The following is a 24,566-nucleotide window of genomic DNA, read 5'->3' as shown; positions in this document are numbered from 1 at the left end:
TTCGTTTACATGCGTCCAACATAAACAAGGAAGACAAAAGTATTGCAAAGTGACAGGAAAAATAAAACGAGAAGAAACATGAAGGAATGATATCTGGGGAGCCAGTCGGGGCGGTAAGGGTCTGTCTGAGTGATGGGCGGAACCCATCATCATCAGTGCCGCGCAAGTGTCTCTTGAGTGTGTCTGTGTGTGTGTGTGTGTGTGCTCTCACACACACATTTGTTGGACTCAATTCAGCTTGGCACTTAAACTGCCATCTGTTTGCCTCTGCCAGGAACGCACAAAAGCAAGGACACACACACACACACAAAACCGGTCAGTACATGTATTTACGGTGTTATCCTGTTTTTTTTTTTTTTTTTCTGTTCTTGTCCTCTTGTTCGCCGTCCATCACAACAATCTTGTGAAATATTACTGTGCCTGTTCAATCCAAATGTCACCAAAGCAGTGGGGTCGCTTCTGAGTGAAAGAAAAATTAAAGGAATATTTTCAACTACCGCTTCATCTCTAACCCCTGAAACAACCCTTGAGGGGAAAATAAACTCCTACGAAAAAATATTTTTCGAAACTCTGTTAATCTTTTCCCTTAAAAAATCAGGAAATACAAACCACCTGTATCTATTAAAAAATGTAAATAAGAAGCTAAAAAAATTGATTAGATGCTGATGTGCCCCTGCCCCTAACATCCCACTATGACCTTTTTTTTTTCCTTTCTGTCATCTTTTTACTCTCCTCTCTTTTGCTCTCTAATCAGAAGCCAGGCTATCTTGTCTGGCTCTGCCTTACCCCATTTACATCTCCCCATTGAATGGAAACAGGGGAGCAAACAGTCTGTGTGTGCGCTTGTGCCTTTGAGCTCGCATAACCGAGAATGTATTGGTGTTGCCTCTTCTTGATATCAAACAGTAAACATTAAGTTCTTTTTTCAATCAGTACCAGAATCCCCGTCAACAAGTGTTAATATGTATGTTAATAGAACTGTAAAAAACACACGTCTTGTTAAATTGTTTGACTCAAGGTAACGCTTCAGAAACTTTGTGGTATTCAATAAGTCCAAAGGACATTTTTGCGCTCTGAAAGTTTTCTTTAAAGCTTTAAATGTGACTATAATGTCACATTGGCGAATATTTCCAGCTCCTAATGAATCTTGTTAGTTTATTATTTGTCTTTATTTAGATTAAATGTCTTTATCAGTAATTAACTTTACCTTATTCAGCAGATTGTCAACATTAATTATGCATGTATTAGTTTACTGACAAGTTTAAATTCTTTCATCCAGCTTCAAATCTTGAGCACCAAGATTTAAGATAAATTAACCCTTTATAATACATTAAATAACAGTTGGATGTGTTTCTGTTATAGCTCTACAGCGTTATTGTAGATTTTTTTACAAAGCCTTCACTATCTTTGTGTTTTTAGTGTCCGGATCCTGCCATTTTCCTTCTGCCTCTGACCTTGTGGTCTCCAAACATCTGCTGTGTCCATTGTGCCTGCTTGGCAAATTCAAATCCAGCTTTATTGACGTGACCTTAATGAAGTGCAGCGGCACTAGAAAAAGTTTTGCAAAAAATCATACAACTTTTAGTCATTCTCTGTTTCAAAGTTTCACATCTGTGTCTTTTGTCCTATTTTTGTTTTTTATTGCATTTTTCCTTCTTTTCCTTCCTCCTCCTCCTCCTCTTCCTCTCCCCCCAGCTGGCCGATTTGTCCCTGCATGTCTCTTTGTCATTTACAATCGGGTATTGGAGGACGGATCAGTGAATCGAAAAACAACCCCGCCCGCTGAATAACATAGGCTGTAAGTTGATGTGTAAAAAATAACAACAAACCACATACCACACAGTTATACAAAATGATCACATTAAAAAAACAGAGATGAAACAGACGAGATGAAAAAAAACTGAATTAATTCAATATACTGTATATGCATATTTAAGTCATATATATATATATATATATATATATATTACATATAAGTTACGGCTAGCATTTCTAGCAAAATTCTGTTTAAGAAAAAGAGGTTTTGAAATTTTGCACAAAAAATGAAATCACTACAAAGCTGAAAAAAAATCCAAATATAACCCTCTTTTCCACCCACGTACTTTCTCCCTGTTCTGATATAAAGCCTGGTAGCATCTGTTTCTCTCTCCCTGGAAAGATGAAGTCGTTGACGAGGGCGACTGCATCTGTGAGCAGCGATGGCCCACCATGAATTCATTTGCTTTTTTTTCTTCTTCCATCATAGCTAACATCCGATCTCTCTCAAGTCAAGTCATATTTTATATGTTGCTGAATCCCAACACAGTTGTCTCATAACACTTCCATGTAGAGCTGAGTGATAGAAACCCTACACGCCCCCATGAGCAAGCACTCAGTGACAGTGGCGAGGAAAAACTACCTTTTACCGGGCAGAAACACGAGACAGATACAAACTCAATGTGAGCAGCTTTCTGTCTCGATCCAGATGGGGTTAAAAAAAGGGAAGAAAGAGAGAGAGAAGAACAGAGCGACAAAGCACAGTGTAATAGAGACAGACACAAATGTTCTGTTACTACTAAAACCAGTAAAACTGATAATAGCTTAAATTATACAAAAAAAAGCTTTAATACTCAAAAGAAGTAACAATGGTGAACGCCTTGTGAGACACTGTTTCGATCAAGCACACCCCCTTGGAACCTGTGAAATGTGAGAGCCCAAGAACAAGTAGCCTTGCGTCCTAAGGACTGTCCAAACCCACTTTTGGTTATTCCAGGGCAGTTTTTTGATGTCCCTTCCTTTTAATCATTGCTTTGCTTCAGATCCTTTCACGCTTTCATGTCAGGCCGATTGATCCTTATCAATAGATGATGATGATGATGATGATAATGACACTAGGTGAGGATGAAGACAAATCCGTTTAAAATAGAAAGAAAAATAGGGGGCATATTTTCAATTAATCCTCTTGGGTTTTGCTAAAGTAAGCAACATTTTTTTTTTTAAATGAAATTAATCTGCCACAAAAAAAAATGTTTTCTGGAAAAAATGTCTGGCAAGTGATTGGGGGAAAAACAACTTAAAACTAATGAGATATCTACAAAAAATAGAATTATTCAAATGTAAAATAAAAAAAATAAAAAAAACTAATAAGATAAATCAAATAAGACAGAATGCATTTGTTTTTCTTCCATCGCTTCACTCTGGTTCAGGATGTTGAGGGTTGAGATGATGGTGGTGTTTATGTTTCAGTATAAGTGTGTGTGTATCTGTCATTGAGTTCGACCACTGCGTCAACCCATCAGCCAATCAGCTGCTTCACTGAAGCAGGTCAGGCCAGCTTCATTCTATTAACAGGAAGCCACCATAATTACTTATCTATTTATTTACTCATTTATTTTTCTTAAAACTAAATTTAATGACTGGCAGAGCAGGACTCCAGCTCAGGGAAATGTGAATGTCGCAAGCTACTGAAGCGGTTGCCTTGGATACGCCAGGACACTCTGCTACCTGGGGGGAGCAGAAAACTAGTAACCAATGCTAATGGTTTGCGGGCCCTTGCTGATGGTGAAAGAAGAACAGCAGCTACGTCTCAGAGCCAATGAATGAAAATACGGCAATGTTTTCAGTAGGAATATTACCACACAGCCCGGGATGGCGGTTTAGTCAGAAAACCTGCTTGGATGGTTCCCAAGCAGGGTCCCCATTCTGTGGGCTGTTACCAGTAGAAGGCCCCTCCAGCCACAGGGGGGTGGGCCTTCACGGGATTAGGGGGTTTTCCTGCTCCCTACCTGGTCTCAGAACACCGGAGAGAACAAACACAGACCTGAAATACCGTCTTCTTGACACGTGCCTCACGTTCCGCCGCCAGCCTGACGGATCGTAGAGGAGGAACAGAGAAGGGGGGTAACCCAACGGGAGGAGCCAGTAGTTCAGCGCCGGGACAGGAAGTGACTCAGGAAGTGTGTGCGTAGGTGTTCCCCCGGTGATCAGAACCACATGGTAGCACAGATCAGCAGCTGGTTCCACGTTGAGGAGGCGGAACCCCGAGTCCCGTGGCGGCAATAAACAGTGTCGTAAACAGAGCTGTTAACACTTCTACATCCTGCTGCTCCTAATCCCACCTGACCACCACCAGGTTAAACCGCCATTCCCATCATCCTAAAGGATTTAGTGATGATTTGATAATGTGATAATTGTTTTGAAGTGAGCGTGCAGGGATTAGGGCAGAACCACACCTGAGAAAGCTGGTTCCGCCAGGTTTTCCCGTCATCCAGGTTGCGGTATTCACAGATTATTATGGCAGCGGGATTATTTTAATTTCTAAAACGGCACTTGAGGTGAAATAGTTGCCCCAGTGGGGTCTTTGGTCCCAAAGATGGTTGGTTCATAATCTGTGTTTGATTAACATGAATCCTCTCATGTCCATGGGGGAGTCTCTGAGCCAAACTATGGTTTAGGATAAGAAGAACGTGAACTCAAGATCACCAGAGTCCAATAGGAAAACATCAGAAAATCTGAAAAAGCGATGACCACTAAGTGGGGAAAAGAAACAACAAAATTCTCCTTGTAAATGGAAGAGCAAAGTCTGTAAGGCTTTCATTTCTAATGTGAACCACTTCCTTGAGTGTTTACTGTCAGTGAATGTACCGTGAGGATCAGCTCGGTCTCCGTGACGCCTGACGGATTAATTAGCGAAGGAGAGATGATGGTTTTAACTTCCCGACTTCTTCCTCACCTTTGAAAACACACACACAGTTGTAGCGAGACACTGTAAACACGATTACACCGCCTGTGTTTTCTTACGTCGTGAATGCAAAGTTGCTATGGCAACGACTCAATGCCAAACAGTCCGTCCAGGGCTTTTGTTTTGCTTTTGTGTGTGTGTGTGTGTGTGTGTGTGTGTGTGTGTGTGTGTGTGTGTGTGTGTGTGTGTGTGTGTGTGTGTGTGTGTGTGTGTGTGTGTGTGTGTGTGTGTGTGTGTGTGTGTGTGTGAGAGAGAGAGTGATGTCCCTGACACGCGAGTGCACAAAGCTAATAGTCTTGATGATGCTCAAAATGCGTGTTTGTGTGTGAGGTGGGGAAATGTTCGTCACACTGTGCAGTCTACATCTAGGAGGTCAAAGTTCAGCATTTCATTCAGGCCAGTGGTTGGGGGAGAACTCAGTTGCTCCTGACATTGTGAGACATTCTAGTTTGGATTTCTTCAGATTTTGGTTAATGGGGTGGTGATCACTGTAAAGTGTCCATATTACCCCCTCCAACGTAGGCTCTTGATTGTCTCCTGTTTGGTTTTTCTCCAGCTTCTCCGTCCTCCTATCACTATCCAGGTAGGTTCCATAGCCATAAATGAGTGGGTTCATGGTTAGATGTAGCCACATGTGTATCTGTAATTGACAGGTGAATGACTAAATAGCAAAACAACGTCAATGGCTAAAAATCGAAGCTTTCAAAACCATTGTGTGCTCCAGGACCAAATCCAGAATCTCCATTAAAGTAGAAGTATTCTTACACAGTGAGAGAAATTTGTTTTTCAAAATCCCACAAATCCCTAACACAACCAAATACCGGCGTACCAATAACACTAGCGAGAATATGTCAAAGCACCCAATCAAAGGGAGCTGCTGTCTTTTGGCTTTAGCATGATAAGCTAACCGGATTGTGCAGCTGCAGTATTGCTCCCATGCACACGCTAATTAGCACATCAGTTAAATTCTACTTCAGCCACTAAAGTAATTGATAGATATCAACTTTGAATGGCCCCAAAATAAAAGAGTCAGTGACCACTTTCCTCATATCAATCATGGTGTCTAATGTGGAAAATTATTATTGTTTTTAGATTAATCCTTAAAATCATGCATTTATTTTCTCTGCAAAGGGGGAGCCAGTTCCTGCAGTGGTGCCAGGGGACGAATTAATTGGTGAACTGACAGGTTTCTGACAAAATTTTCACAAGACCTGACCATATCATTCACGCCCCCATCCTATGTGCTGATGGCTTACCCTCCCCGGGGGAGGCTGAATCTGAGCTGGACACAAGGAGGGCAGCTGTGTAGCACCCCCTCGGCAGAGTGACCTCTACTCCCCTTGCTGGGCGGGAAAGTAAAAACTGCAAAAACCGGCTGTGTGATGGGACTGGGCCCTTGGCACCAGCCAAAGGGGTGTGATGATGTTGTGCGGCAACGGCGGCAGCAGCCCCACACACCTCGCCGACATCCCGGCCTTTGTGGGTTGAGCCTCTTACACTTGTCTGCTGAATTGAAACTAGGCCAGTTTGTCTTTGGAATGACAATTACCGCAGATCCAGCCCAGGCCCCTATTCTGAGGCAGGATGGAGGGAGTTGGGGGTGGGGGGGTGACTGTGTGTGCTTGCGTCTATATGTGTGTGAGGATGGGAGGGGGCATCGGGGTTCTGAATGGAGCAAAGACGATTGGGCGCTGCCAAGATGCTCTGGACGTACAGCAGCTTCCGATGCTCGTTAGCAGGGCTGAGCGGAGAGCCAAACTCTGGGGGAATGGGAGGGTTGGTGGTGAAGGGGGGGGGGGGGGGGTGCCTGTTCTAGACCAGCCAGAAATTACAGAACCACTGAGGAAGGTTTTACATTAAAGAAAAACACCAGAACTAACCAATCATCTAAATTGAAGAGAAAAAGAATCCAGTATTGAAAATCTGCATTTAAAGACAGATGTAGAGGCTTTCAAACATTTTTTAAATGTTTAAAACTTGCGCAACATTATCAATAATAATAATAGGCAAAAAATTACCAGAGGAGCTAAACATGAAACAACAGCACTGTTGACTTGAAAATAAGCAGGATAACACAGAAAAGTTCCCCAGAAAATTCTGAAACTTTGGTGGGGGAAAAAAAAATATTAATCTAGCAGTTGGTTTATAAATATTCTAAATGCACAAATTATATTGAAAAAGCACCCATCAATCTATAAAATTTGATTTTTTTTTTAATTTTTTTTTTAATTTCCAAGTTGGTTAGAGTTAGTAATATATTACATCATCATCTGCAAAATATTTGGCAAGTGATTTGCTCTCAAGGACTCAGACTTAGGCGGTTCAGGAGCTTCCATTGCTCGTTTGTGGGGGCCAAGGGGAGGGCCCGGATGTTTGAGGCGGGGCAGGGGGGTGGGTGTTGGCACAGTCCAGGGCAGGATGTTTAGAGGAGACGTCCACCTTTAACTTGAATTTAAGGGGACTCTTAGTAAATGCAGACTTGGCTCCCTGAGCAACAGGGGCTACAAGCTTGGGGGGAGGCATGAGGGGTTGAGGCCGGACCCTCCCTCACCCCTCTCTCCTCCTTGATCCAGCCGAGCCACCCCCCTCCCTCCAGCTCCTCCTGGCAGGCTTCTCCCTCTGCCACGGTGTGAGGTTGTCAGGACGGCCCAGATTAACGCCATTGTTCCGGAGGTATTTACATCCGGCCAAACCATATTAAACAGAGATTAGGGTTTTTCTTCTTCTTCTTCTTCTTCTTTACTGAAGATCAGCAAAAAGTGTGTGTATGTGTGGGGGCGGGGGTGATGGTAAAAGAAGTGGTGGCTTTTGGATTTACAATTGGCAAAGCTGTGAAAAGGAGGAAGAGAAATAGGGGTGGTGATGGCGTTTGGAGAGAATCCACAGATCCTGTTTGAAAGTCATGTGATTGTGGTTTGTCTGATCTAAAAGGTGGTAGTGGGAGTTGGGGGTTGGCGCGGGGGGCGGAGGGGGGGCTAGATGTGCCAAACGCTTGGCAGACAGCAAAGGTTTTTCAGCACAGGAAGTGGAAGAATCTGTTGGCGGGACGTTCTCTGTCTGGACCAGGATGTTAGTGCTCGTCAGACTGGTCAGTCCCTTGACAAAAACAGCAAATAATCAGGTCCAAAAATTGTGCGAAAATAAAAAACAGAAACACATCAAGACAAAAAGTAGGAGAAAAAGCAAGTTTAAACATCCAACTTTTAATTTGCAGCGTTTGGATATAAAAGCCCATCTTGTCATAATCATCAAGTTTATTGAACTTTTTTTAATCCATGTTTTATTTCAAGTTTCAGTTCAATCAGTAAGGTTACTGTGAGATTAAAGAACTTGAAGGTGTCGAAAACTTCAGAAAAAATATTTTCAAATTGATTGAAAATTACTTTAATCTATATTTTTCAATTTGCAAAAAATCTTCCGGAGCACCAGAAGCAAATTTCATTTTAAGGTATAAACGGGAAAAAAAGTATGAGAAATATATCAACATTGGGAATTAAATGTGAATTCTGTGATATGTGGTGTTTTTGACGTTGCCCTCAAACTACTGGCCTCACTTTCCTCACTTCAGAAATGCATTTTTAAACTGGAGGGAAAATGATGATGTAATCAATGATAGAGGAGTTACCGAATAAGAGGGGACCAAAACCACGATGTGCTAAAACAAACAATCAAAAATAAGTCAGATTTTAGTTGGAACTGAGTTGCTGCTGGTCTGGGATCAACTGAGTCTGCAGAAAGAGGTGGGGTGGGGGGGGTGCTGTCTGGTTTTATTATTAGCTCGGCACGGCAAAGACAAGGGGAGATGACGACAAAGAAAAAAAAATAGCTTGATAAAGATGAATGTCTGCCGGCTCCATCTGGAATCCATCACTTTGAAAAGCAGTTTAAACACAGATATGGTTCATAAAGGGATCTGTTGCAGCTTTTAAATTTTTTTTTTTTTTTTTTTTTCATAAATGTGACAGATTGAAAAACAGCACCTGTGAAGCCCCCATCCTAATCCACTCATAAATTCATATATATGATATTTTGTCTTCCGGCTGGTTTGAATTTGGCATGGAGGATGCCAAAGCAAGGTTGTGTGCCAGCTAAATGTCCGCTGTGGTTGTGATAAAGCTTAGAATCCCCCCACCATCCAGTAAGTCTGATGACTTGGGGTTGTGATGTCGATTGATACATTGGAGGTGGACTACTGGCCCATAGCCATGATGGGCTTAACTTTAACTCAGAAGCTGATCACTTCTGTCATTTGAGGCCAGAGACTGGGTTTTACCAGGACAGGTCACCTGTCAATCAAAGTCTAATAATGCCACCCTCCGCGCTGTTTCGTCTCGGGTTATTGCGCGGATAATGAGCGTCGGCACCAGAATGAGTGAACGAATCGCTATTGAACATCTTCAACTTGACAGTCATGTTGTTTGCTGTCATTGCCGCAGGAGAAAGTGTTGGATATTGGATTGTGTTTTGGTGTCCAGAGGGATGGCTTCTCGCCTCCCTGTCTCCAGCTGACATCAGGCTCATAAATCATATGACATTGGACTCAAGTTTTCCCCAGATTATGGCCGATAAGGGCAGTTAAATCTGCCCCGCACTCCCCGTGGCAGAACGGCATCATTATCAGCCGGTGAGGGCAGAGGGAAGTTGAAAGGAGCCTGAATTTGCAAAGGGGGGAATGTTAACAAATACTCACAAGATCAATGTTTCCTGAGCAACTGAAGGAGAAAAAAAAGCTCTATGTTCCCCTCCTCCGGAGCAGAAAATAAATTAATCAAAGTGCCACTGTGGCAATGCCTTGATTGGTGTTCTTACTGACAGACTTGGAAAACGGAAACACAGTTTTCTTCCCCCGCGGTTTGGAGACAGGTCCACATCAGGACACAGAAAAAAAAACGGACATAGTACTTTGACAAACCCCAGATTTTGTTTTTAAAAACAAAAAAAAAAGATGGAACATTTGTACGGCCCACTTCTTGTCCCGCTTCGATCCCCTTTCCAAAAATCAAACCCACTACGAGGCCAAGCGTTGCGGCAGTTCTCAAAAGTTCTGGATCCATAGCATTTTCCTGTTGATTCGCCATTTTTACACATGCTGCCAAGCCGATGTCCTGAGGTTGTAACACACTGGGGTAACCCTTTGCTGAAAGGAGACGGAAAGGAAAATGGCATCGGCAGGTTCAGGCTGAGCTCCAGATTTGACAAGGAAGTCCGACGGAGGGTTTTTACCAAATCCCTCCTGTCACCTGACAGAACGGCAGCCATGTTGATGCCGTCTCTGTCTGGTCTTGGCTCCATCCTGTCCTTCTAGTCTCTCTCTCTGTGTGTGTGTGTGTGTGTGTGTGTGTGTGTGTGTGTGTGTGTGTGTGTGTGTGTGTGTGTGTGTGTGTGTGTGTGTGTGTGTGTGTGTGTGTGTGTGTGTGTGTGTGTGTGTGTGTGTGTGTGTGTGTGTGTGTGTGTGTGTGTGTGTGTGTGTGTGTGTGTGTGTGTGTGTGTGTGCGAAGGCGTGACTGCGTGTGAGAGAGAGAGAGAGAGGCGAGAGTGGAAAGGCTCTCCTGACATAAAGAGGCCCTTTCATCCCCGGGGCCGCAGCCTAACCGGCCCCTGGAGAAGTTTGCAGAGGATAAATAAACCTCTTCAGATGCACAAGAAAAGATGGAGTCTGTGAGCGCGGCGTGGACGGACGGCGTGGCGAAGCATCTCAAAGAGAGACTCTATATTATTCTGAAGGGCTATTTGTTATGATACTGAGCTGGGGTGTGTGTGTGTTTATGAGAGAGAGAGAGTGTGTGTGTAGAGGGGGGTCTGAGGACTCTTGATTTATGGAGTTACTGTCCAGCTTGGCCAAAAAACACACACTTAGAGGTGCATTTAGCACACACATATACACACACACACATGCGCGAGTCAAGTTTTAAGTTTGCAGTCACAGATACATGTTGTTAAGGCATACACACACTTCCGTGTCCAAACTTGCATTTTCACTCGCAGAAACGCAAAGCATGTCACACATTGCTTCCAGCTGGCCTCCGTTTCCGGAGAGAACTCCCCCCCCCCCCCCCCCCCCCCCCCCCCCCACACACACACACACACACACACACACATCCATACACACCAGGCGGCAGACACATCACACATGCCGGATAAGAAACAGTAGGAATGTGGAAATGTTGGCATCAACCTGGGCGCCACCAGTCCTTGTGTGTGTGGGAAGGGGTTGCTGCTTCGTCAAGAATCACTACCTTTTCATCTTTTTTTCTTTCGGAGCATCGTGAAGCAGAGAACAGAGGAGGTGAACAAATGAAATTAAAGCCTCCACAGACCAGCCTGTCCAATTCTGTGCTTTAATGGTGTTCATGGATGGCGGCGCCGCCTCGCTCTGCGGCTAATTATCAACACGTCACACTCTCATATTAGCATGCTTGGGCTCAGTGGTCATCAAACACTAATTGGTTTAGTTGTAATCTGCCAATGCAATTAGCATGAAAACAATTTAAAAAAAATGTTTCTGTGTTTTTTTTGTTTTCTTAAAGTGTTTTACTTTGTATGGAGGCATTTTCTCCATTTCAGTTACATGATTGGGAAGAACTAAAGGACCAACCAACAGTTTCTACCCCTGATTGTCTACATGATGGCAGCAGTGGTTTTCTCTGAAAAGCCTCTGTGGATCCTGAAAGGGAAGCCTTTTAAACCTAATACAATATTATTCAACCAACTTAGCCCACACACACAAACACTTATATTCACATCTACATTTATGCAAATGGACGATGACCAGGAACCTCTTCTTTTTTGTTGCTCCTGACAACAACATATCTTTATTTTTGTTTTTCTCTTTGGCTTTAGAACTGGCCTCTGGCTTTAACGCAATAAAAAAAAAAAAAAAAAAAAAAAACAATGGTGGTGGCAAAATATGCCTTGCTCGCTCCTGTTTTCCCGGGATCAAAGAGAAAATATTCTTTTTTTTCTTCTTTTTCTTCTCTGCAGGATCAAACAAATGCATAACCTCTCCTAGCCTGACCCTCCCCCATCAATGGACCCCAGTGAAGAGGGTTGTGACGTGGATTGTCTTTCGCCTGTGTTGCGTTTTCTCCTCTTCTTGATTATTAACAATGGCTACCCTTTTTTTTCTCCTGGAGGTTTTGAGCACAGAGCTGCAGCTTGTCTTAAAAACCACAAATGTCGGAAAAAAAAATGTCGGGAAATCTAGAGTAACAGATTGGAGCTAATTGCCGCTGTTGTCTGGGTGGGGGCGGGGTTTAACCCGCACAGGTCACCTGTCAATCACATGTCCAGATCAAGTACAGACACACACAGATGTGCAGATGATTCATGCTTCTCAGGCACACTTATGCACAATTAGCATTCATTTAACATAATAACTGTGGGGGAGAGGGAGAATCCAAAGAAGGAGAACATAGAGAATCCATCCACTGATTATAACGGGGATCAAAAAAAATAAATACATAGATAAAAATTGAATATTTTCAGAATAAAATGCACATGTAAATGACTTATTTATGAATTACTTTTTAGGTGCATGCTAAGGCGTAAACAGACTTCACTTTTTGAACATTTTCCCTCACTATGTAGAATTTGCATATTCTCGCTAGTGAGGGGAGGTTGAAACATAGGTAAAATGTTAAAAAAAAGTAGAGGACACAAATTTCGTGTGTGTGTGTGTGCGTGCGTGCATGTACACAATTCAGGAAACCTGAAACCAAAAAAACTCGCCACTGTGGTCAACCATAAACACATTGATTAACTCAAGTCTGCATCATATGTAATTTGAGTGAAACGTCCCTTTAAGGAGCAACAGCAGAGGTTGTGCTTCACAGGGCCATAAAGCTGGAGTGAAGAACGAGTCCCCTGAGATTATTATATCGCCCCATAAAGATCCATTTCCCCGAGATATTAGAGGTGAAGTCATTCCCATTCGTGAGTCTTTCTTCTCCCTGAAGGGAAGTGTTTGTTTAAAAAAAATGATAAAAACTTACATAAATATTCCCATCCCAGTCCCGGGCCATGAGGTGTGGGTGAGGGAATCCCAAAGGAGGGCGGAGGGAGCATCCATGAACATCTGTCAGGTTTGGGAACATCCATGAACATCTGTCAGGTTTGGCCTGCGTAGCAGCGTCTATGCCACGTGGAGCTAAATAGATGGTTGACTGAGACCAACAGCTTCTGTGTATATCTGACCGGGGCGTTGTAGTTTTTTGGTTTTATAGTTTTTCATTTCAATCCATGTTCAATCCATTTGCAGACAATGTGCTGGAATTTAAAGTGATTTCAGATATCAGTGGAGGACGTGAGTTACAAACCATAAAGATCCAAGAATAGAGGCCTGGGGCGCATTGCAAGGAAATTGAGTCATGTAGAATATGTTCTGATAAACTTTAATTTAGAGTACACCAAGGAAAATGTTGGAAGTACTGAATGTTATATATTTATATGAAATATATTTAGTGAATACTAAAGCCAGACATGATGCTCCCAAGGTAGTTGTTCTATACTATAGGACAAATACAAGGACAAGTATATATTACTACATTTACTGAGTTTATTTCACCATTACCGTTTCTGTAGTTTCATTTTTTATCGATTGACACCAATATTTGATCAGGATGGATAGTGGGAATGACAGACTTAAATAGTCAGAGAAGGCAGCCCTTGAGGACAGGGAGAATGTGGATTTTTTTTTTTTTTTTTTTAAGGCAGAGAAAAATATTTAAGGGAGTTTGACGCACTCCAGACAGCTGATGTAACAGTTGTTTTATATTTTAGGAAATTTGAAGTAGTTCAACATGATTTCATGAATAATGAGTTTCACTCCACATATTTATCTACAATCTCTCTGTAGGTTTTAATTTTGGGCACAATTGATGATGAGAAGATAAGTTAATGATGAGAAGATGACCTTTTTTTTTTTTAATTATATGCAAAGAAGGGTGAACTCTATAATTCACAGCATCTATTATCATGTTGCATCCAGGGCCCTGCCTCCAACCGTCCGTCCCGCCACCCGTGAACGGCAACATCAGGGGTGTTTTTCTGTCTAAAAATGACACTTTTCTCCTCATCACCATACCCGCAGAATTTTCTCACTCAGCACTCTTTTGCATGCCCAGGAAGCACGCGTCTGTATCACTTCGACTAGTTGCCACAGCAACAAACCAGTGACTAAGTAATTGTGGCCCAGAAGAAGAATGAGATTCGAGGGGAAGCTGCCATTTATTTACTCCTTCCCCTCCGCCATTGTTGTATTGCCTTTATTTACTAATTTATTTATTTTACCTCTGATGTATTTTTGGGTGATATGCTGTCCAGCTGACTCATGTCAAATGTTGGAAATATTCAGTGTTTATTGTTTTATTGCATATTTGCGATGGGCTCCTTGCAGATTACAAGCTGTTTTCTTCCTAAATATGTCGCAGCAGGCTGCAATGCTGCTAAATATGAAGTACGCATCTGGGACATGAGGACATGATCTCCTTGTCTCCAGGGCAGGGCAACATCCTGAGCTTGGGCAGCTAACGGTTAAATGAATTGTTCGATATATCACAATCTATTTTATAGTCCATTAAATCAGTTGTCGTCATATGAGGATGTTTATTTTGGCAAGAACTGCCTCTTATTCACTTAAGTTTAGCTGCTTTAAATTCTGGTCTAAGGAAGTTTTTGTTTTGTTTTTTTTCTGTAGAATCCGTGTCTAGCGAGGCAACCTTCCTGGAGGACTACGTCCTGGGCATGGGGGACACACTGGAAATGTCATGTGACTTAGAAGACGCTGCCCATCCCGTCATCTGGTTCAAAGATGGCACCGGCCTGGTACCCAACAACCGAACGCATGTGGGCCCGAGGATCTTGCGCATCATCAACGTGTCGTACGAGGACTCAGGCGTTTACTCCTGCCGACTCGCCCACAGCAACATGCTGCTCAGCAACTACACCATCAGGGTGACAGGTGAGCGAGACACCTTCTGGCCAACAGTCCCAGTGGGCGGGGGGGTTCTGCCCTCTACTGGGGGGTTCTCACACTTTCTCATTGGAGAACCCAGAGACTCATCACACCTGTGCCTAGAGTTGGTGGGAAAACACAGAAGTTGAGCATCAGTTTAAATTTATGAATGGGATTATTTTGCTGCTTGTATGGCAGCAAGCTATGTTTAATGTTTCTCAAAATTATTCATTGCTTTATTTTCAGTAAGATTAGTGGAGATTTTGTTGTTCAACCCGATTTTCTCCTTTGCTATTTCTACACATTTTTTGGGCAATTCTCTGTTTTCTAATTTTATTTCTTCTAATTTGCTTAGTCCATTTTTCCTGTCAGCCCTTCAGGAGTCACCACCGCAAATCAACCTCCTCCCTCTAACCCTATTCTCATCGGTCCATTTATTATTCTTATTACCTTTAATTTATGAATAATTTCTTGCAGACTTCTAGGTATTTTCTTGCTGAAAACAGTGTAGCTTCTTGATCAGGAAATGTTATTTTTTTAAAAACTAATTTATAGTCCTGATCTTTTCAGTCAATTCCATGTTATCAAATAACTTTTTTAATAATTAGTCCTCCTTCCCCCACCCACACATCTTGTGAAACCCTGGTGTTGATTCCTACAATGGCTTCCGCCTCTCACTTGAGGTCTGAATTTGCAAATTAGCACTTTTGGATGTGATTAGATGCCAAAGTTCCCGTCCAGGGTGATTTCTACTCAGCAGAAGCAGAGGCTGGACCTCTGGTTGAAACAGACGGGGGGAAAAAAAAAAGGAACTGACAAATGAGAATCAAAGTATTTCCTGTCAATAATCTTCGTCGAGCATCAACGTCTCAACATGTCGGCCTTCCAGAATCATTGGTCCTGAAACGGGAGAAAACTTTCCGCTCTGCTGGAAAAATGTTAAAAGAATAGTCTATTTATTTTAATCTTTTTTTTTTTTCTTGTCAAGCTTTCGGTTTATACTTGGCTTGCCTGCCAAAGCTGCACACACACACACATACACACACACACAGAGCTTAGCAAACACTGTGCCAGGGATCACAGTTGCAGCCAATGGGCCAAGTCCCTTGCAGGACGCTCTTCCTAATTCACCATGGTACAGCTCGTTATCGGCAAGCAACTCCTCTGATAAATGCCGTTCGCAGTTAAATGGTGGTTTGGGAGGGCGAGAAGTATCTTATAAGTCTGGCTATCTTTTTTTCTTAATAACCCCACACCACACCCCACACGCCCCCTATAAAGACTCATGGATGCCAGCTGAGCCCATTATTGACAACTCATTAGAGAGCAATTAGCTTGAAACGTATCACCATTGAAAACAGATGGGGCAGCATGAGGAAAGCTACAGCCTAACAGTTAAGCTCCACCACCCGCCGCCGCCACACATATGCCCAGACCTGACATTGACATCCAGGCCCAAATCTACCTGATCCAAAATTACACTTATTTTTTGTATTTCATCATTACTTCCGTAGTTCTAGAAATAATACTTCTTATTTCTCCAGTTTTGCAAATTTGACCAAAATTTGATCCGCAAAAATTTTATGATATATTTAATTATAAATAATGACGCGGTAGTGACTGTCATATCCCTGAACATTTCACAATAAAATATTTCAAGAAATTCAATTTTATTGTCAATGTCCCCATCAGGACAAGTGAGTGAGTGAGCTGGAGGTCCCCAAGAGCTGCCTAAACACACAGACACACAAGCACGCAGGCACTGGCTTCACGTCGGTATAAAATCCTGTTTTTCAAGGGCCTGTGATGAAGTGAAGAGCTTCTCCTCCTGAACCCACATATCAGCTCCAGATTGCAGGGGGACACATGCGAACATCACATCTCCTCCTCCCACCCCTGCACAATTCAACCACCCAATATTCACACCACCCATCCATCTTTTTAAACTTTACGCCCCAATACTTGACTAAAATCAGTTTCAAAAGAGGAGTGAATCCACCCTCGCCGGCATGATAAGTAAGTTTGCCTTCGGCTCCCATTGTCAGACAAGGAAAACAACAAAGATCATCGCAGCACATTTACATTTCATATCATTTTAACGCCCAACAAGTAAATTCTGGGGGCAGCCCTGGCTCTATCCAAGGCAAACATATGCATGCACTCAAATACACACACACACACACACACACACACACACACACAGTTTTTTTTCTGTAAATATTTGAGAAAGGTGTCAGATATTTAGCAGCCATATCACATTTAGCACCTGGATGGCATCCAGGCTGCAACCAACCCATTTTGTACATAGACACACACACACATGCACACCTACATGTACAGCGATAAAAAGAATATGAAATATTAAGACAAAAATGCAACTTATAGGCCTTACATATGATCATTGTCCATGTTTTGGAAGTAGTTATCTATTACCAACCAAAACAGTTGCAATTAATACTGTAAGTACACGGGAGTACATCATCAAATACTTACAAAACACACGAATCTGTCATTCCTAAGTAAAACATTTCAACTCTGTCCCCATAATCAATGCTATCACCAATCACTAAACAAATTCTTCCTTGTTGATCCAATTTTTTATTGTCTCTAAGATACATGTGACCAATACAACTTCAGTAATTAATACACAGCGCTAGCTAGCGCAGTGATGTAAGTGAGAGCTCACAAATAATTTCTTTTTTCCGGTGACATGATTTTTGCACCAATATTTATTCCCTTTAGCCACCATAATTCCTCCAGAAGGGTTGGTTATGAGTAAATATTGGCGCCAATCCAATCGGTGATCTAAGTCAGACACCCAGCTGATGCAGGAGCAGTACGTGTAAAAACATTTTACTCCCAGTACTAAAAATACAGTACTCACATGCAGAGAAGTAGTACTTCCATATGTCTTTGCATTTATAATGTAATTGATTGATTGATCTGGTGTTTCTGGGTCTTAAATCACATTTCACATTGATAACTAATTTTGTAAGTGTTGTACGGATCTACTGGTATCAGCATGTGAAATCTTTACCATCCAATATTCAGCTACTCAAAGTTCCGATCAGTCTACATTCTGGATGTCAGTCTGGATGCGGGATGCTGGCGGTCTCCAAAATGTTGGTATTTGATTGGATGTGGGTTGTGATGTCATTTGTTTGATGTGGGTTGTGATGTCATTTGTTTGATGTGGGTTGTGATGTCATTTGTTTGATTTAGATTGGTCACTTTTAGGTCAAGACTCAAATGTGAAAGTCCTGACTGGACCGCTGACGCAAGCAGATTAAAAAAAAATTTTACTTTTAAAAAGTAAAGTTTCCGTTTCAGCAATAGTTCCAGCCAGCCTCTGATTGGATGAGCTGAGCACATGTTCAGCCGCACCTGGCTCTTTGAGGTCAGTTCTGGAAAATTATTCCTTTCATCTCAATGAAAACGTGCGGGAAATCCAAAGTGTGTGTGCAGTGGAGTGGATTCATTAATTCGTGGAAGTGCTCAGATGTGTGATCTCTGATGGAGAGAGAAACTGTTAGTTCCTCCTTGAGTGGAGCCACTCTCGTCCAGCCATGCATGCTGGCGTGTTCATCTACAAGTCGCTCTTGTTTGTAAACTGCCTAATTTTTGCCTGCTGTCATGAATTCCTGATACAGTAGAACTTCAGCTCACAAACACCCCTAATCACGATGAAATCGTTCTACAAACAGGCTTTTGGATCACATTTTTTGTTGCCCTGCAAAAAAGTCTCTGTGCACGAACACAAACTAACTCATGGGCTTCTCGCGGGGCGGTGTAGGGTAGCAGCAGTTGTTTGTGGCACTCCACACTGTTTACATCATTCATTGTTGTGTTCTCCTTTTGTGTGCTTTTTTTAAGTAAGTTAGCCTTCACTGTGGTTCCAATTAAGGTTAGTGTGCTAGTGCTAGTGGTGTTCAGAATAGGTTAAGTATTACAGTCGATCTGAAGAAGGAAATAATCGCTAAACATAAGAGAGTTGCTCGTGTTACTGATCTTACCAAGCACTATGACATGACTAAGTAAACCATCTTTAAAATCCTGAAGAAAAAAGGTGCACAAAAGACAGCTGAGCAGGCTAAAGGGGGACTGCGTTAACCAAGTGAAGGACTCATGTCCTCGAAGAAGTAGAAATGTTATTGTTAGTTTGGATGAATGAAAGGCAGCGTGCTGGAGATAGTATTAGCGAGGGTCTCATGTGTGAATGTTTTACTTTTACATGCGGATTTAGTGCTGGCAATGCTGAGTACAAGTGCTGTTCAGAAGGAAAAAGAACAACGGAAACACTGTAATATTTAAATTCCTTTGGGTTTTTTTGCCACAATTTCAAAAGAGTGCAGTGTATTTTTTGGGGCTGGAGAACAGATCAATGGGATTTACATTGATTTCAATTGGGAAAATTGATTTGGTTCCACATCAATTAAATCTGAATTATACAAAATAAATTTCTAAGCCAAGGTTCTACTGTACTCTTCTTCTGGGCACCAATATCACAACTGAAAAATGCTCCTTTAAAATGAGAAAACCTTAAGTTAATGACTTAAATAAGACAAAGGTTAGATTTATATCAGAAAGATGGAAATTTTTTATATGTTCTTATGGATTAGCTTATTCATTAACGATGTTGATTATAAGGACGATGTCCTCAAACGATAAAAAAGCAGGAAAATCTTGTCTGGTGAGGTGGCAAAAATCCTGAAACTAACTGCTGATCGGAACGAATGGGTGTTGATTCAAATGTTGATGATTTATTGTTTAATCAGGTGGTCGAAGGTCTGAATCCACCTTGTGACAAATCCAGGTTTTGATCTGCTGCCTTTTTATCTTTCTTTGAAGATTCCTTGTCCTCTGGTGATGATGAAGACTATGATGAAGACCCAGAAGATGCAGGTAATACAAATGGTGAATTCTCTTTTTTTTTTCCCCACAAGCATCATTCTCAGGTTTCAGCAAAGTTTCTTCAAAGTGCCTAGTGATTAATCACTGGTTATTTAGTGATTTGGCATTTAAGGTGTCACTTTTCTTTGAGTGTTATGAGAGGAAAAGACTTGGGGACTGGAGTGTGAAGACCCTGTGACCAATGTTTCAACACAACTTGGGCCTCTGCACACGATTGTTTCACAACACTTACCAAAACAAAGTGTTTCAGACTCCCGAGTCCGCCCGATTTCGTAGACTCTGTTACGATCTTCTCCTCGCTTCGGTATTAAATGAGACTCGTAAAAGACTCCTCATTCTCTTCCTAGCCAGCTACTCCCTGGAGGCCATTACACTAAAAGCTCACCAAGATGCAGATCAGAAAGCCCAAGTTTCTCTGATGGGAACCCTGTTCGCGGGCCCGCTCCCCGTTGTGATTGTCAGATAAGACATGCTGAGTTCAGGTGCTGGTAAAGAACATTGGATCAGTATGGAGGGAGACGAAGGAGCCCCCCCAACCCCAACAAGTCTAGATCAGGCTAGACGCCATGCTGTGCTCCCTTTGTTGTCGCGCATTGTGTCGTATCGCTCCCGATCCTCAGAGGACACTGACAAATTAAGATCCAGTCATGTTACCAAAAGGACCAGAAGAAACTTTATTTTTTATTTTTTTTATTTTTTTGAAGAGTGAAGTTTTTTACTACGGATGTTTATTTTTCCATCAGCTGTTAAATACACAATAATAACCCTGATGTACAGCTGTATTTAATGGCAGTTAAAGGTCACAGAGATTTGATACTAGAAAGATGTTGGTTTAGATGGCCATTTAAGAGTCAATTCACCTAAAAGATGGTAACGTTACAACAAAAACATGTAAGTTGAATGTTAGATATGCGCCTATATTACATCAGCGGACGGCAGACGATTTCAGCACAGACGTTGTGGAGACAACTTAACCTCAGAAAGTCACTTTCAAAATCCAAAGAAAGTCAGCACCAGAGAGAAAAAGGGGCCCCTACACCACTTGAAGCATCAGTAAGCTGAGTCTGTGGTCTGATTTCAGGGCAGTGGCATCCACAGGTTGTGGCCCGAATGCCACCACCAGCCTACCTTAATCTCTGGAAATAGGTCCACCTCATGACATGACCAGCTTCGATTTCCAGGCCAAAAGCTAGGGATTAGCACACAGACGCTAAACCCCCATATCCATGCTTAATGTCTGCTAAGCCAGGACTAATTAGGCGGGGGTGCAAGAAGGAGCCATGTGACGGGGTTCACTGTCAGCGAGCGGTGGGATGGTCTAGGAGCAGGCGAGGAGGGGGGGGCAGCAGACGGGGGGAGGGGAGGAGGAGGCAGTAATGAGGCGGGAGGGATTTTGCTGACGGACAGGAAAGTGCAGCAGGAGACAAACATCGGCTGGAAACGACTTGAAAAGTGATTTATTAACTTGTTTAGTTTCACTCTATGAGAGGAGGCGCCTGGGGATTGGGGGGGGTCATGAGAGGCGTGCAAACAAGTCAAACAAGGAGAACATGAGAGGCATCACAACATTGTTTTCAGAAATCATACAGAAGTTTTTTAAAAAGTTAACTTTTTTTGTTTTTTTTTTGTTTTTTTTTTAATGAAGTTATTACACATTAATTGGCAGGCCAAAAAAATTATTCTTTATGTTTACATTTTTAAAAAAAGGTTTTATTTTGAATTATTTCTGGAACTTTGCATATTTCGAGCAAGAAGAAGACGAAATTGGCGACAAACTCTCAACGTGTTCTTTGAGTGTCTGTGTGCAATTCCGGGAAAGACAGCAGGTAATGCAGTAAAAATAAAAAGGGCCCAAATAAATAGAAATACAAAATAAATTACCTGTAGTTAAGTAAAGTATACTTAGAGTGACAACAATAACAGCGCCTCAGGGCCAACGCCAGCAACGCAATGAGACAGATGAGAGTAGCTGAGTCACCCTGGACTGGTCGCTGCTGGCTGAACCAACAGCTCAGGCCCAAAATACACACACACACACACACACACACACACACACACACACACACACACACACACAGGGCTGCTGTTGCGATGAGCTCATCCCTTCGCCTTCAAGACTCGCTCAGCAGTCTCCTGCTGCCTTCTGCGAAGAAAAAAAAACAGCAAAGATTGACGAGCCGCTGGCAAACAATGACGCCAGCCAACTCTTGAGATTGACACCTGAGTTAGTTGTCGCTCTTATCATAGGAGAAGACAGGTGAACTTGTCCGTAGCCAATGGAGTTTTATTTTTCTATTTAGTGTCCACATCTTCACTTAGGCCTCATTCAGGTCTTTATTAAGATTAAAACTGTTCAAAACTGGTCAAAGAAACTCGGGCAATGCGTCAAGTTTGACGTGCATTGTATTGGAGGGTCAGTGAATCACAAAATGGACCTGACTATATTTGGGGGCGAATAACTTTTGAAAAAGTTTTTTCTGTTAGCTTCCAGAAACCAAGACCCAACTCCTGCTGCTTAGCACAGTCATTGGAATCCTATGGTAACTGTTAGCAAGCCATCATTTATGTACATTTATTAAGTCCTGAATTATTTTAATGGAAATAATCAGATTTGTATCCAGTCAGCAGAACTCCATTTTTAAAGGTGTTAGCTTGTTATATCAGGAGCCCATGTTTATTAAGATGCGCCACCCTGCTGTCCAGACTTCAGCATTGATTTTCAATTTGAATTAATTGTAAAAAAAATCATTAGCTCATCTGATTTTAAACCTGCTTAAGACTGTGTATGATCAACCAGGTCAGAGAGGGGGTTCCAGCTATTTACTGGCTTCATCAGCACCATCCTGCCAATTCTCTTTACTTTTCAATAATGTGGTGAATGGCATAACATCAAAGTATTCAATTTCCCCCAATATCCACCAGGATCAATAAAGTATTTCTGATTCTGACTATAGAGGTTCGCGCAGTGTGAATTTAAAGCCTAAAGACTGAACTGTTATTGCTGGCTAACTTACATACATATGGTGACTCGTGTTAAACGGGCAAAACGGGCGAATTTGGCCTAGAAGTTGGGACAGCAGGACTACGGCAAATGAAAGGCCAAACAAGGCAAGCCTCAGTCCCCTGTAAGTGGCGCGTAAACATTGGGTAATATAGGTTATCCATCGGGGTGTATTTGAACAAGCTGTTTCCAGTGTTTCACGTGTTTTGAAACGGCGTTATCAACATGAGTGGGTTTCTTTTTTGTTGTTGTTGCAGAGCGGAAAGCCGGCATGAAGTGAAAGCGCAGCGCGTGCGTGCGTTTGTGTGTGTGTGTGTGTATTTGTCAAGAGTGGATTGGTGGGCAGGAATGTTAACAGAGCCCTAATCTGCACTGTGTTCCTAAACTATGCAGCCCTCCTTGTTTACCCTGGCAGGAGAGCAGAGAGCCGGACGCCAGGCCACGCTACGCTGCTCGCCTGGGCCATCGTTCCCTCCAACACTCTTCGCCTCTCAGCTCCTGCAGGCCCTCGGGGGCAGCAGACCTTCAAAGAGTCCTGCTGTAATCTGTAATGAAATCTGCCCGTGCACTCGCAGGCGACAGCGGGAGATAATTATACAATTACACAATTAACCCCCCCAAACTCTCTCCGCTTCCCTGCGCTCTCCCACCCACTCCATTTTTTTTCCTGGATTGGTGCGCATTTAAAGGGGCGATGCCATTGCATTTGGCATTGTGGCGTTTTGTCGGCTCAGACTAATTGCTGCAGTGGTGACGTGAAGTCCGGGCACAGCGTCAGTCACGCTCCTCAAGCCTGAAGAGTGCAGAGCCATTTTTTTTGGGGGGGGGGGGCACAAAGGATTGGTCCAAATAGAAAGGTGGGGGAGTTGTACTGTGGGGGGAAAAGTGCTTGTTTTAATAATAGAAGCAAGAGAATGTGGAGCGTTTTCATTGTGCTGACGGACGGTCCCCTGCTACATGTGATGGATTCTACTTCCTTCAAAGCGCGTATGACAGATGACACGGCGAGAAAGTGTTGGACGAAAGAGAAATGAAAGCTCTTAAAGTATCTGGTTTCTCCCTGCCATCTCAGTTTGCCCTCCTCTCTTTTTTCCTGGGCTCCTGCTCTGACTTTTCCTCACTTGAAATCAAAAGCTTTTTTCCATTCAAGAAGTCTCATGCTAACATGCTAAGAGACTGGACTAGACGTAGACTCGCAAGCTAGTCCCTGTTCCTGCAAGCAGGGGCGTCAAACTGACACCTCCAGACTGTGAGACAAGGGACGATGGTGTCAAGACCCCGTTCTGATGACGTATTCTGTATTTATCATTTTCCCTTCAATACTTCTATATTGCTCTTTTCACTGTTGTTGCTAATAAGGAGTATTTTATGTGGGAAACAGTGTCCTCATCCTGAGGTATGACAGGAAATGTTGGGCGGTATGTGTCACCCCCAGCACCGGTTGAAAGCCCCGCCCTCTCTAATGCTTGTGCGAGAGTGCTGTATTTCTGGGCTGCCTCCGAAACCCTTTCCTTGGTTAACATCCAGCCAACAGGTGGCCCCGAAGCAGTTTCCATGGCGATGCCCACATTCCCCCCCACCCCTTATCCCAGCCTGTAAGAAAATCCTACTCCCCTCCGCTGAGGAAATACCATCCGACTAATTAGACACGGGAAGGGATTTGCTCGGGTAGTGAGGGAGGAGCTGGGACGGGGGGAGGGGGGATATCAGGATGAAAACACACAGAAAACCAAAATACTTTCTGAAATGACAAAGTTCGTCCTGACAGTCACATCTTTAGAGAGACGTTTGCTTTGTTATTTAGAACAATGGCTAATTAAAGTAAAGCCCATCTGTTGTCATGGTTACATTCAGGCCTCATTATTGCTCCTTTTGTTTACAGACAATAATCAGACACTAGTTTTTAATCAGCACAGTTCAAATGGGCCTTTTTTTGTAACTCAGTGCAGAGACGGTTTTTAAACTTTGACTTGTATTATAAA

General features: G+C 42.7%; 1 protein-coding gene across 3 annotated transcripts in view; it reads left to right on the top strand.

Moving 5' to 3' along the window:
• The first annotated feature begins 14,393 nt into the window (after positions 1–14,393).
• fgfr3 (fibroblast growth factor receptor 3) overlaps positions 14,394–24,566 on the top strand; it is a 43,014-nt gene continuing 32,841 nt past the window's right edge. The window contains exons 1-3 of one of the 3 annotated variants that reach the window (XM_086152272.1): positions 14,394–14,678; positions 19,521–19,586; positions 21,407–21,409. In XM_086152272.1, the coding sequence (XP_086008398.1) occupies positions 14,462–14,678; positions 19,521–19,586; positions 21,407–21,409 (286 nt within the window). In that variant the 5' untranslated portion in view covers positions 14,394–14,461. The remainder of the gene's footprint in view (positions 14,679–19,520; positions 19,587–21,406; positions 21,410–24,566) is intronic. The other 2 variants (XM_086152292.1, XM_086152281.1) reach the window with 2 other exon arrangements.

This window comes from Fistularia commersonii, chromosome 1, assembly GCF_037954325.1.
Source record: "Fistularia commersonii isolate RoL2024-O1a breed Wild chromosome 1, RoL_Fcom_v1.0, whole genome shotgun sequence".
In the NCBI taxonomy this organism is placed as follows: Eukaryota; Metazoa; Chordata; class Actinopteri; order Syngnathiformes; family Fistulariidae; genus Fistularia; species Fistularia commersonii.
This window is presented reverse-complemented; position numbering and strand designations above follow the sequence as displayed.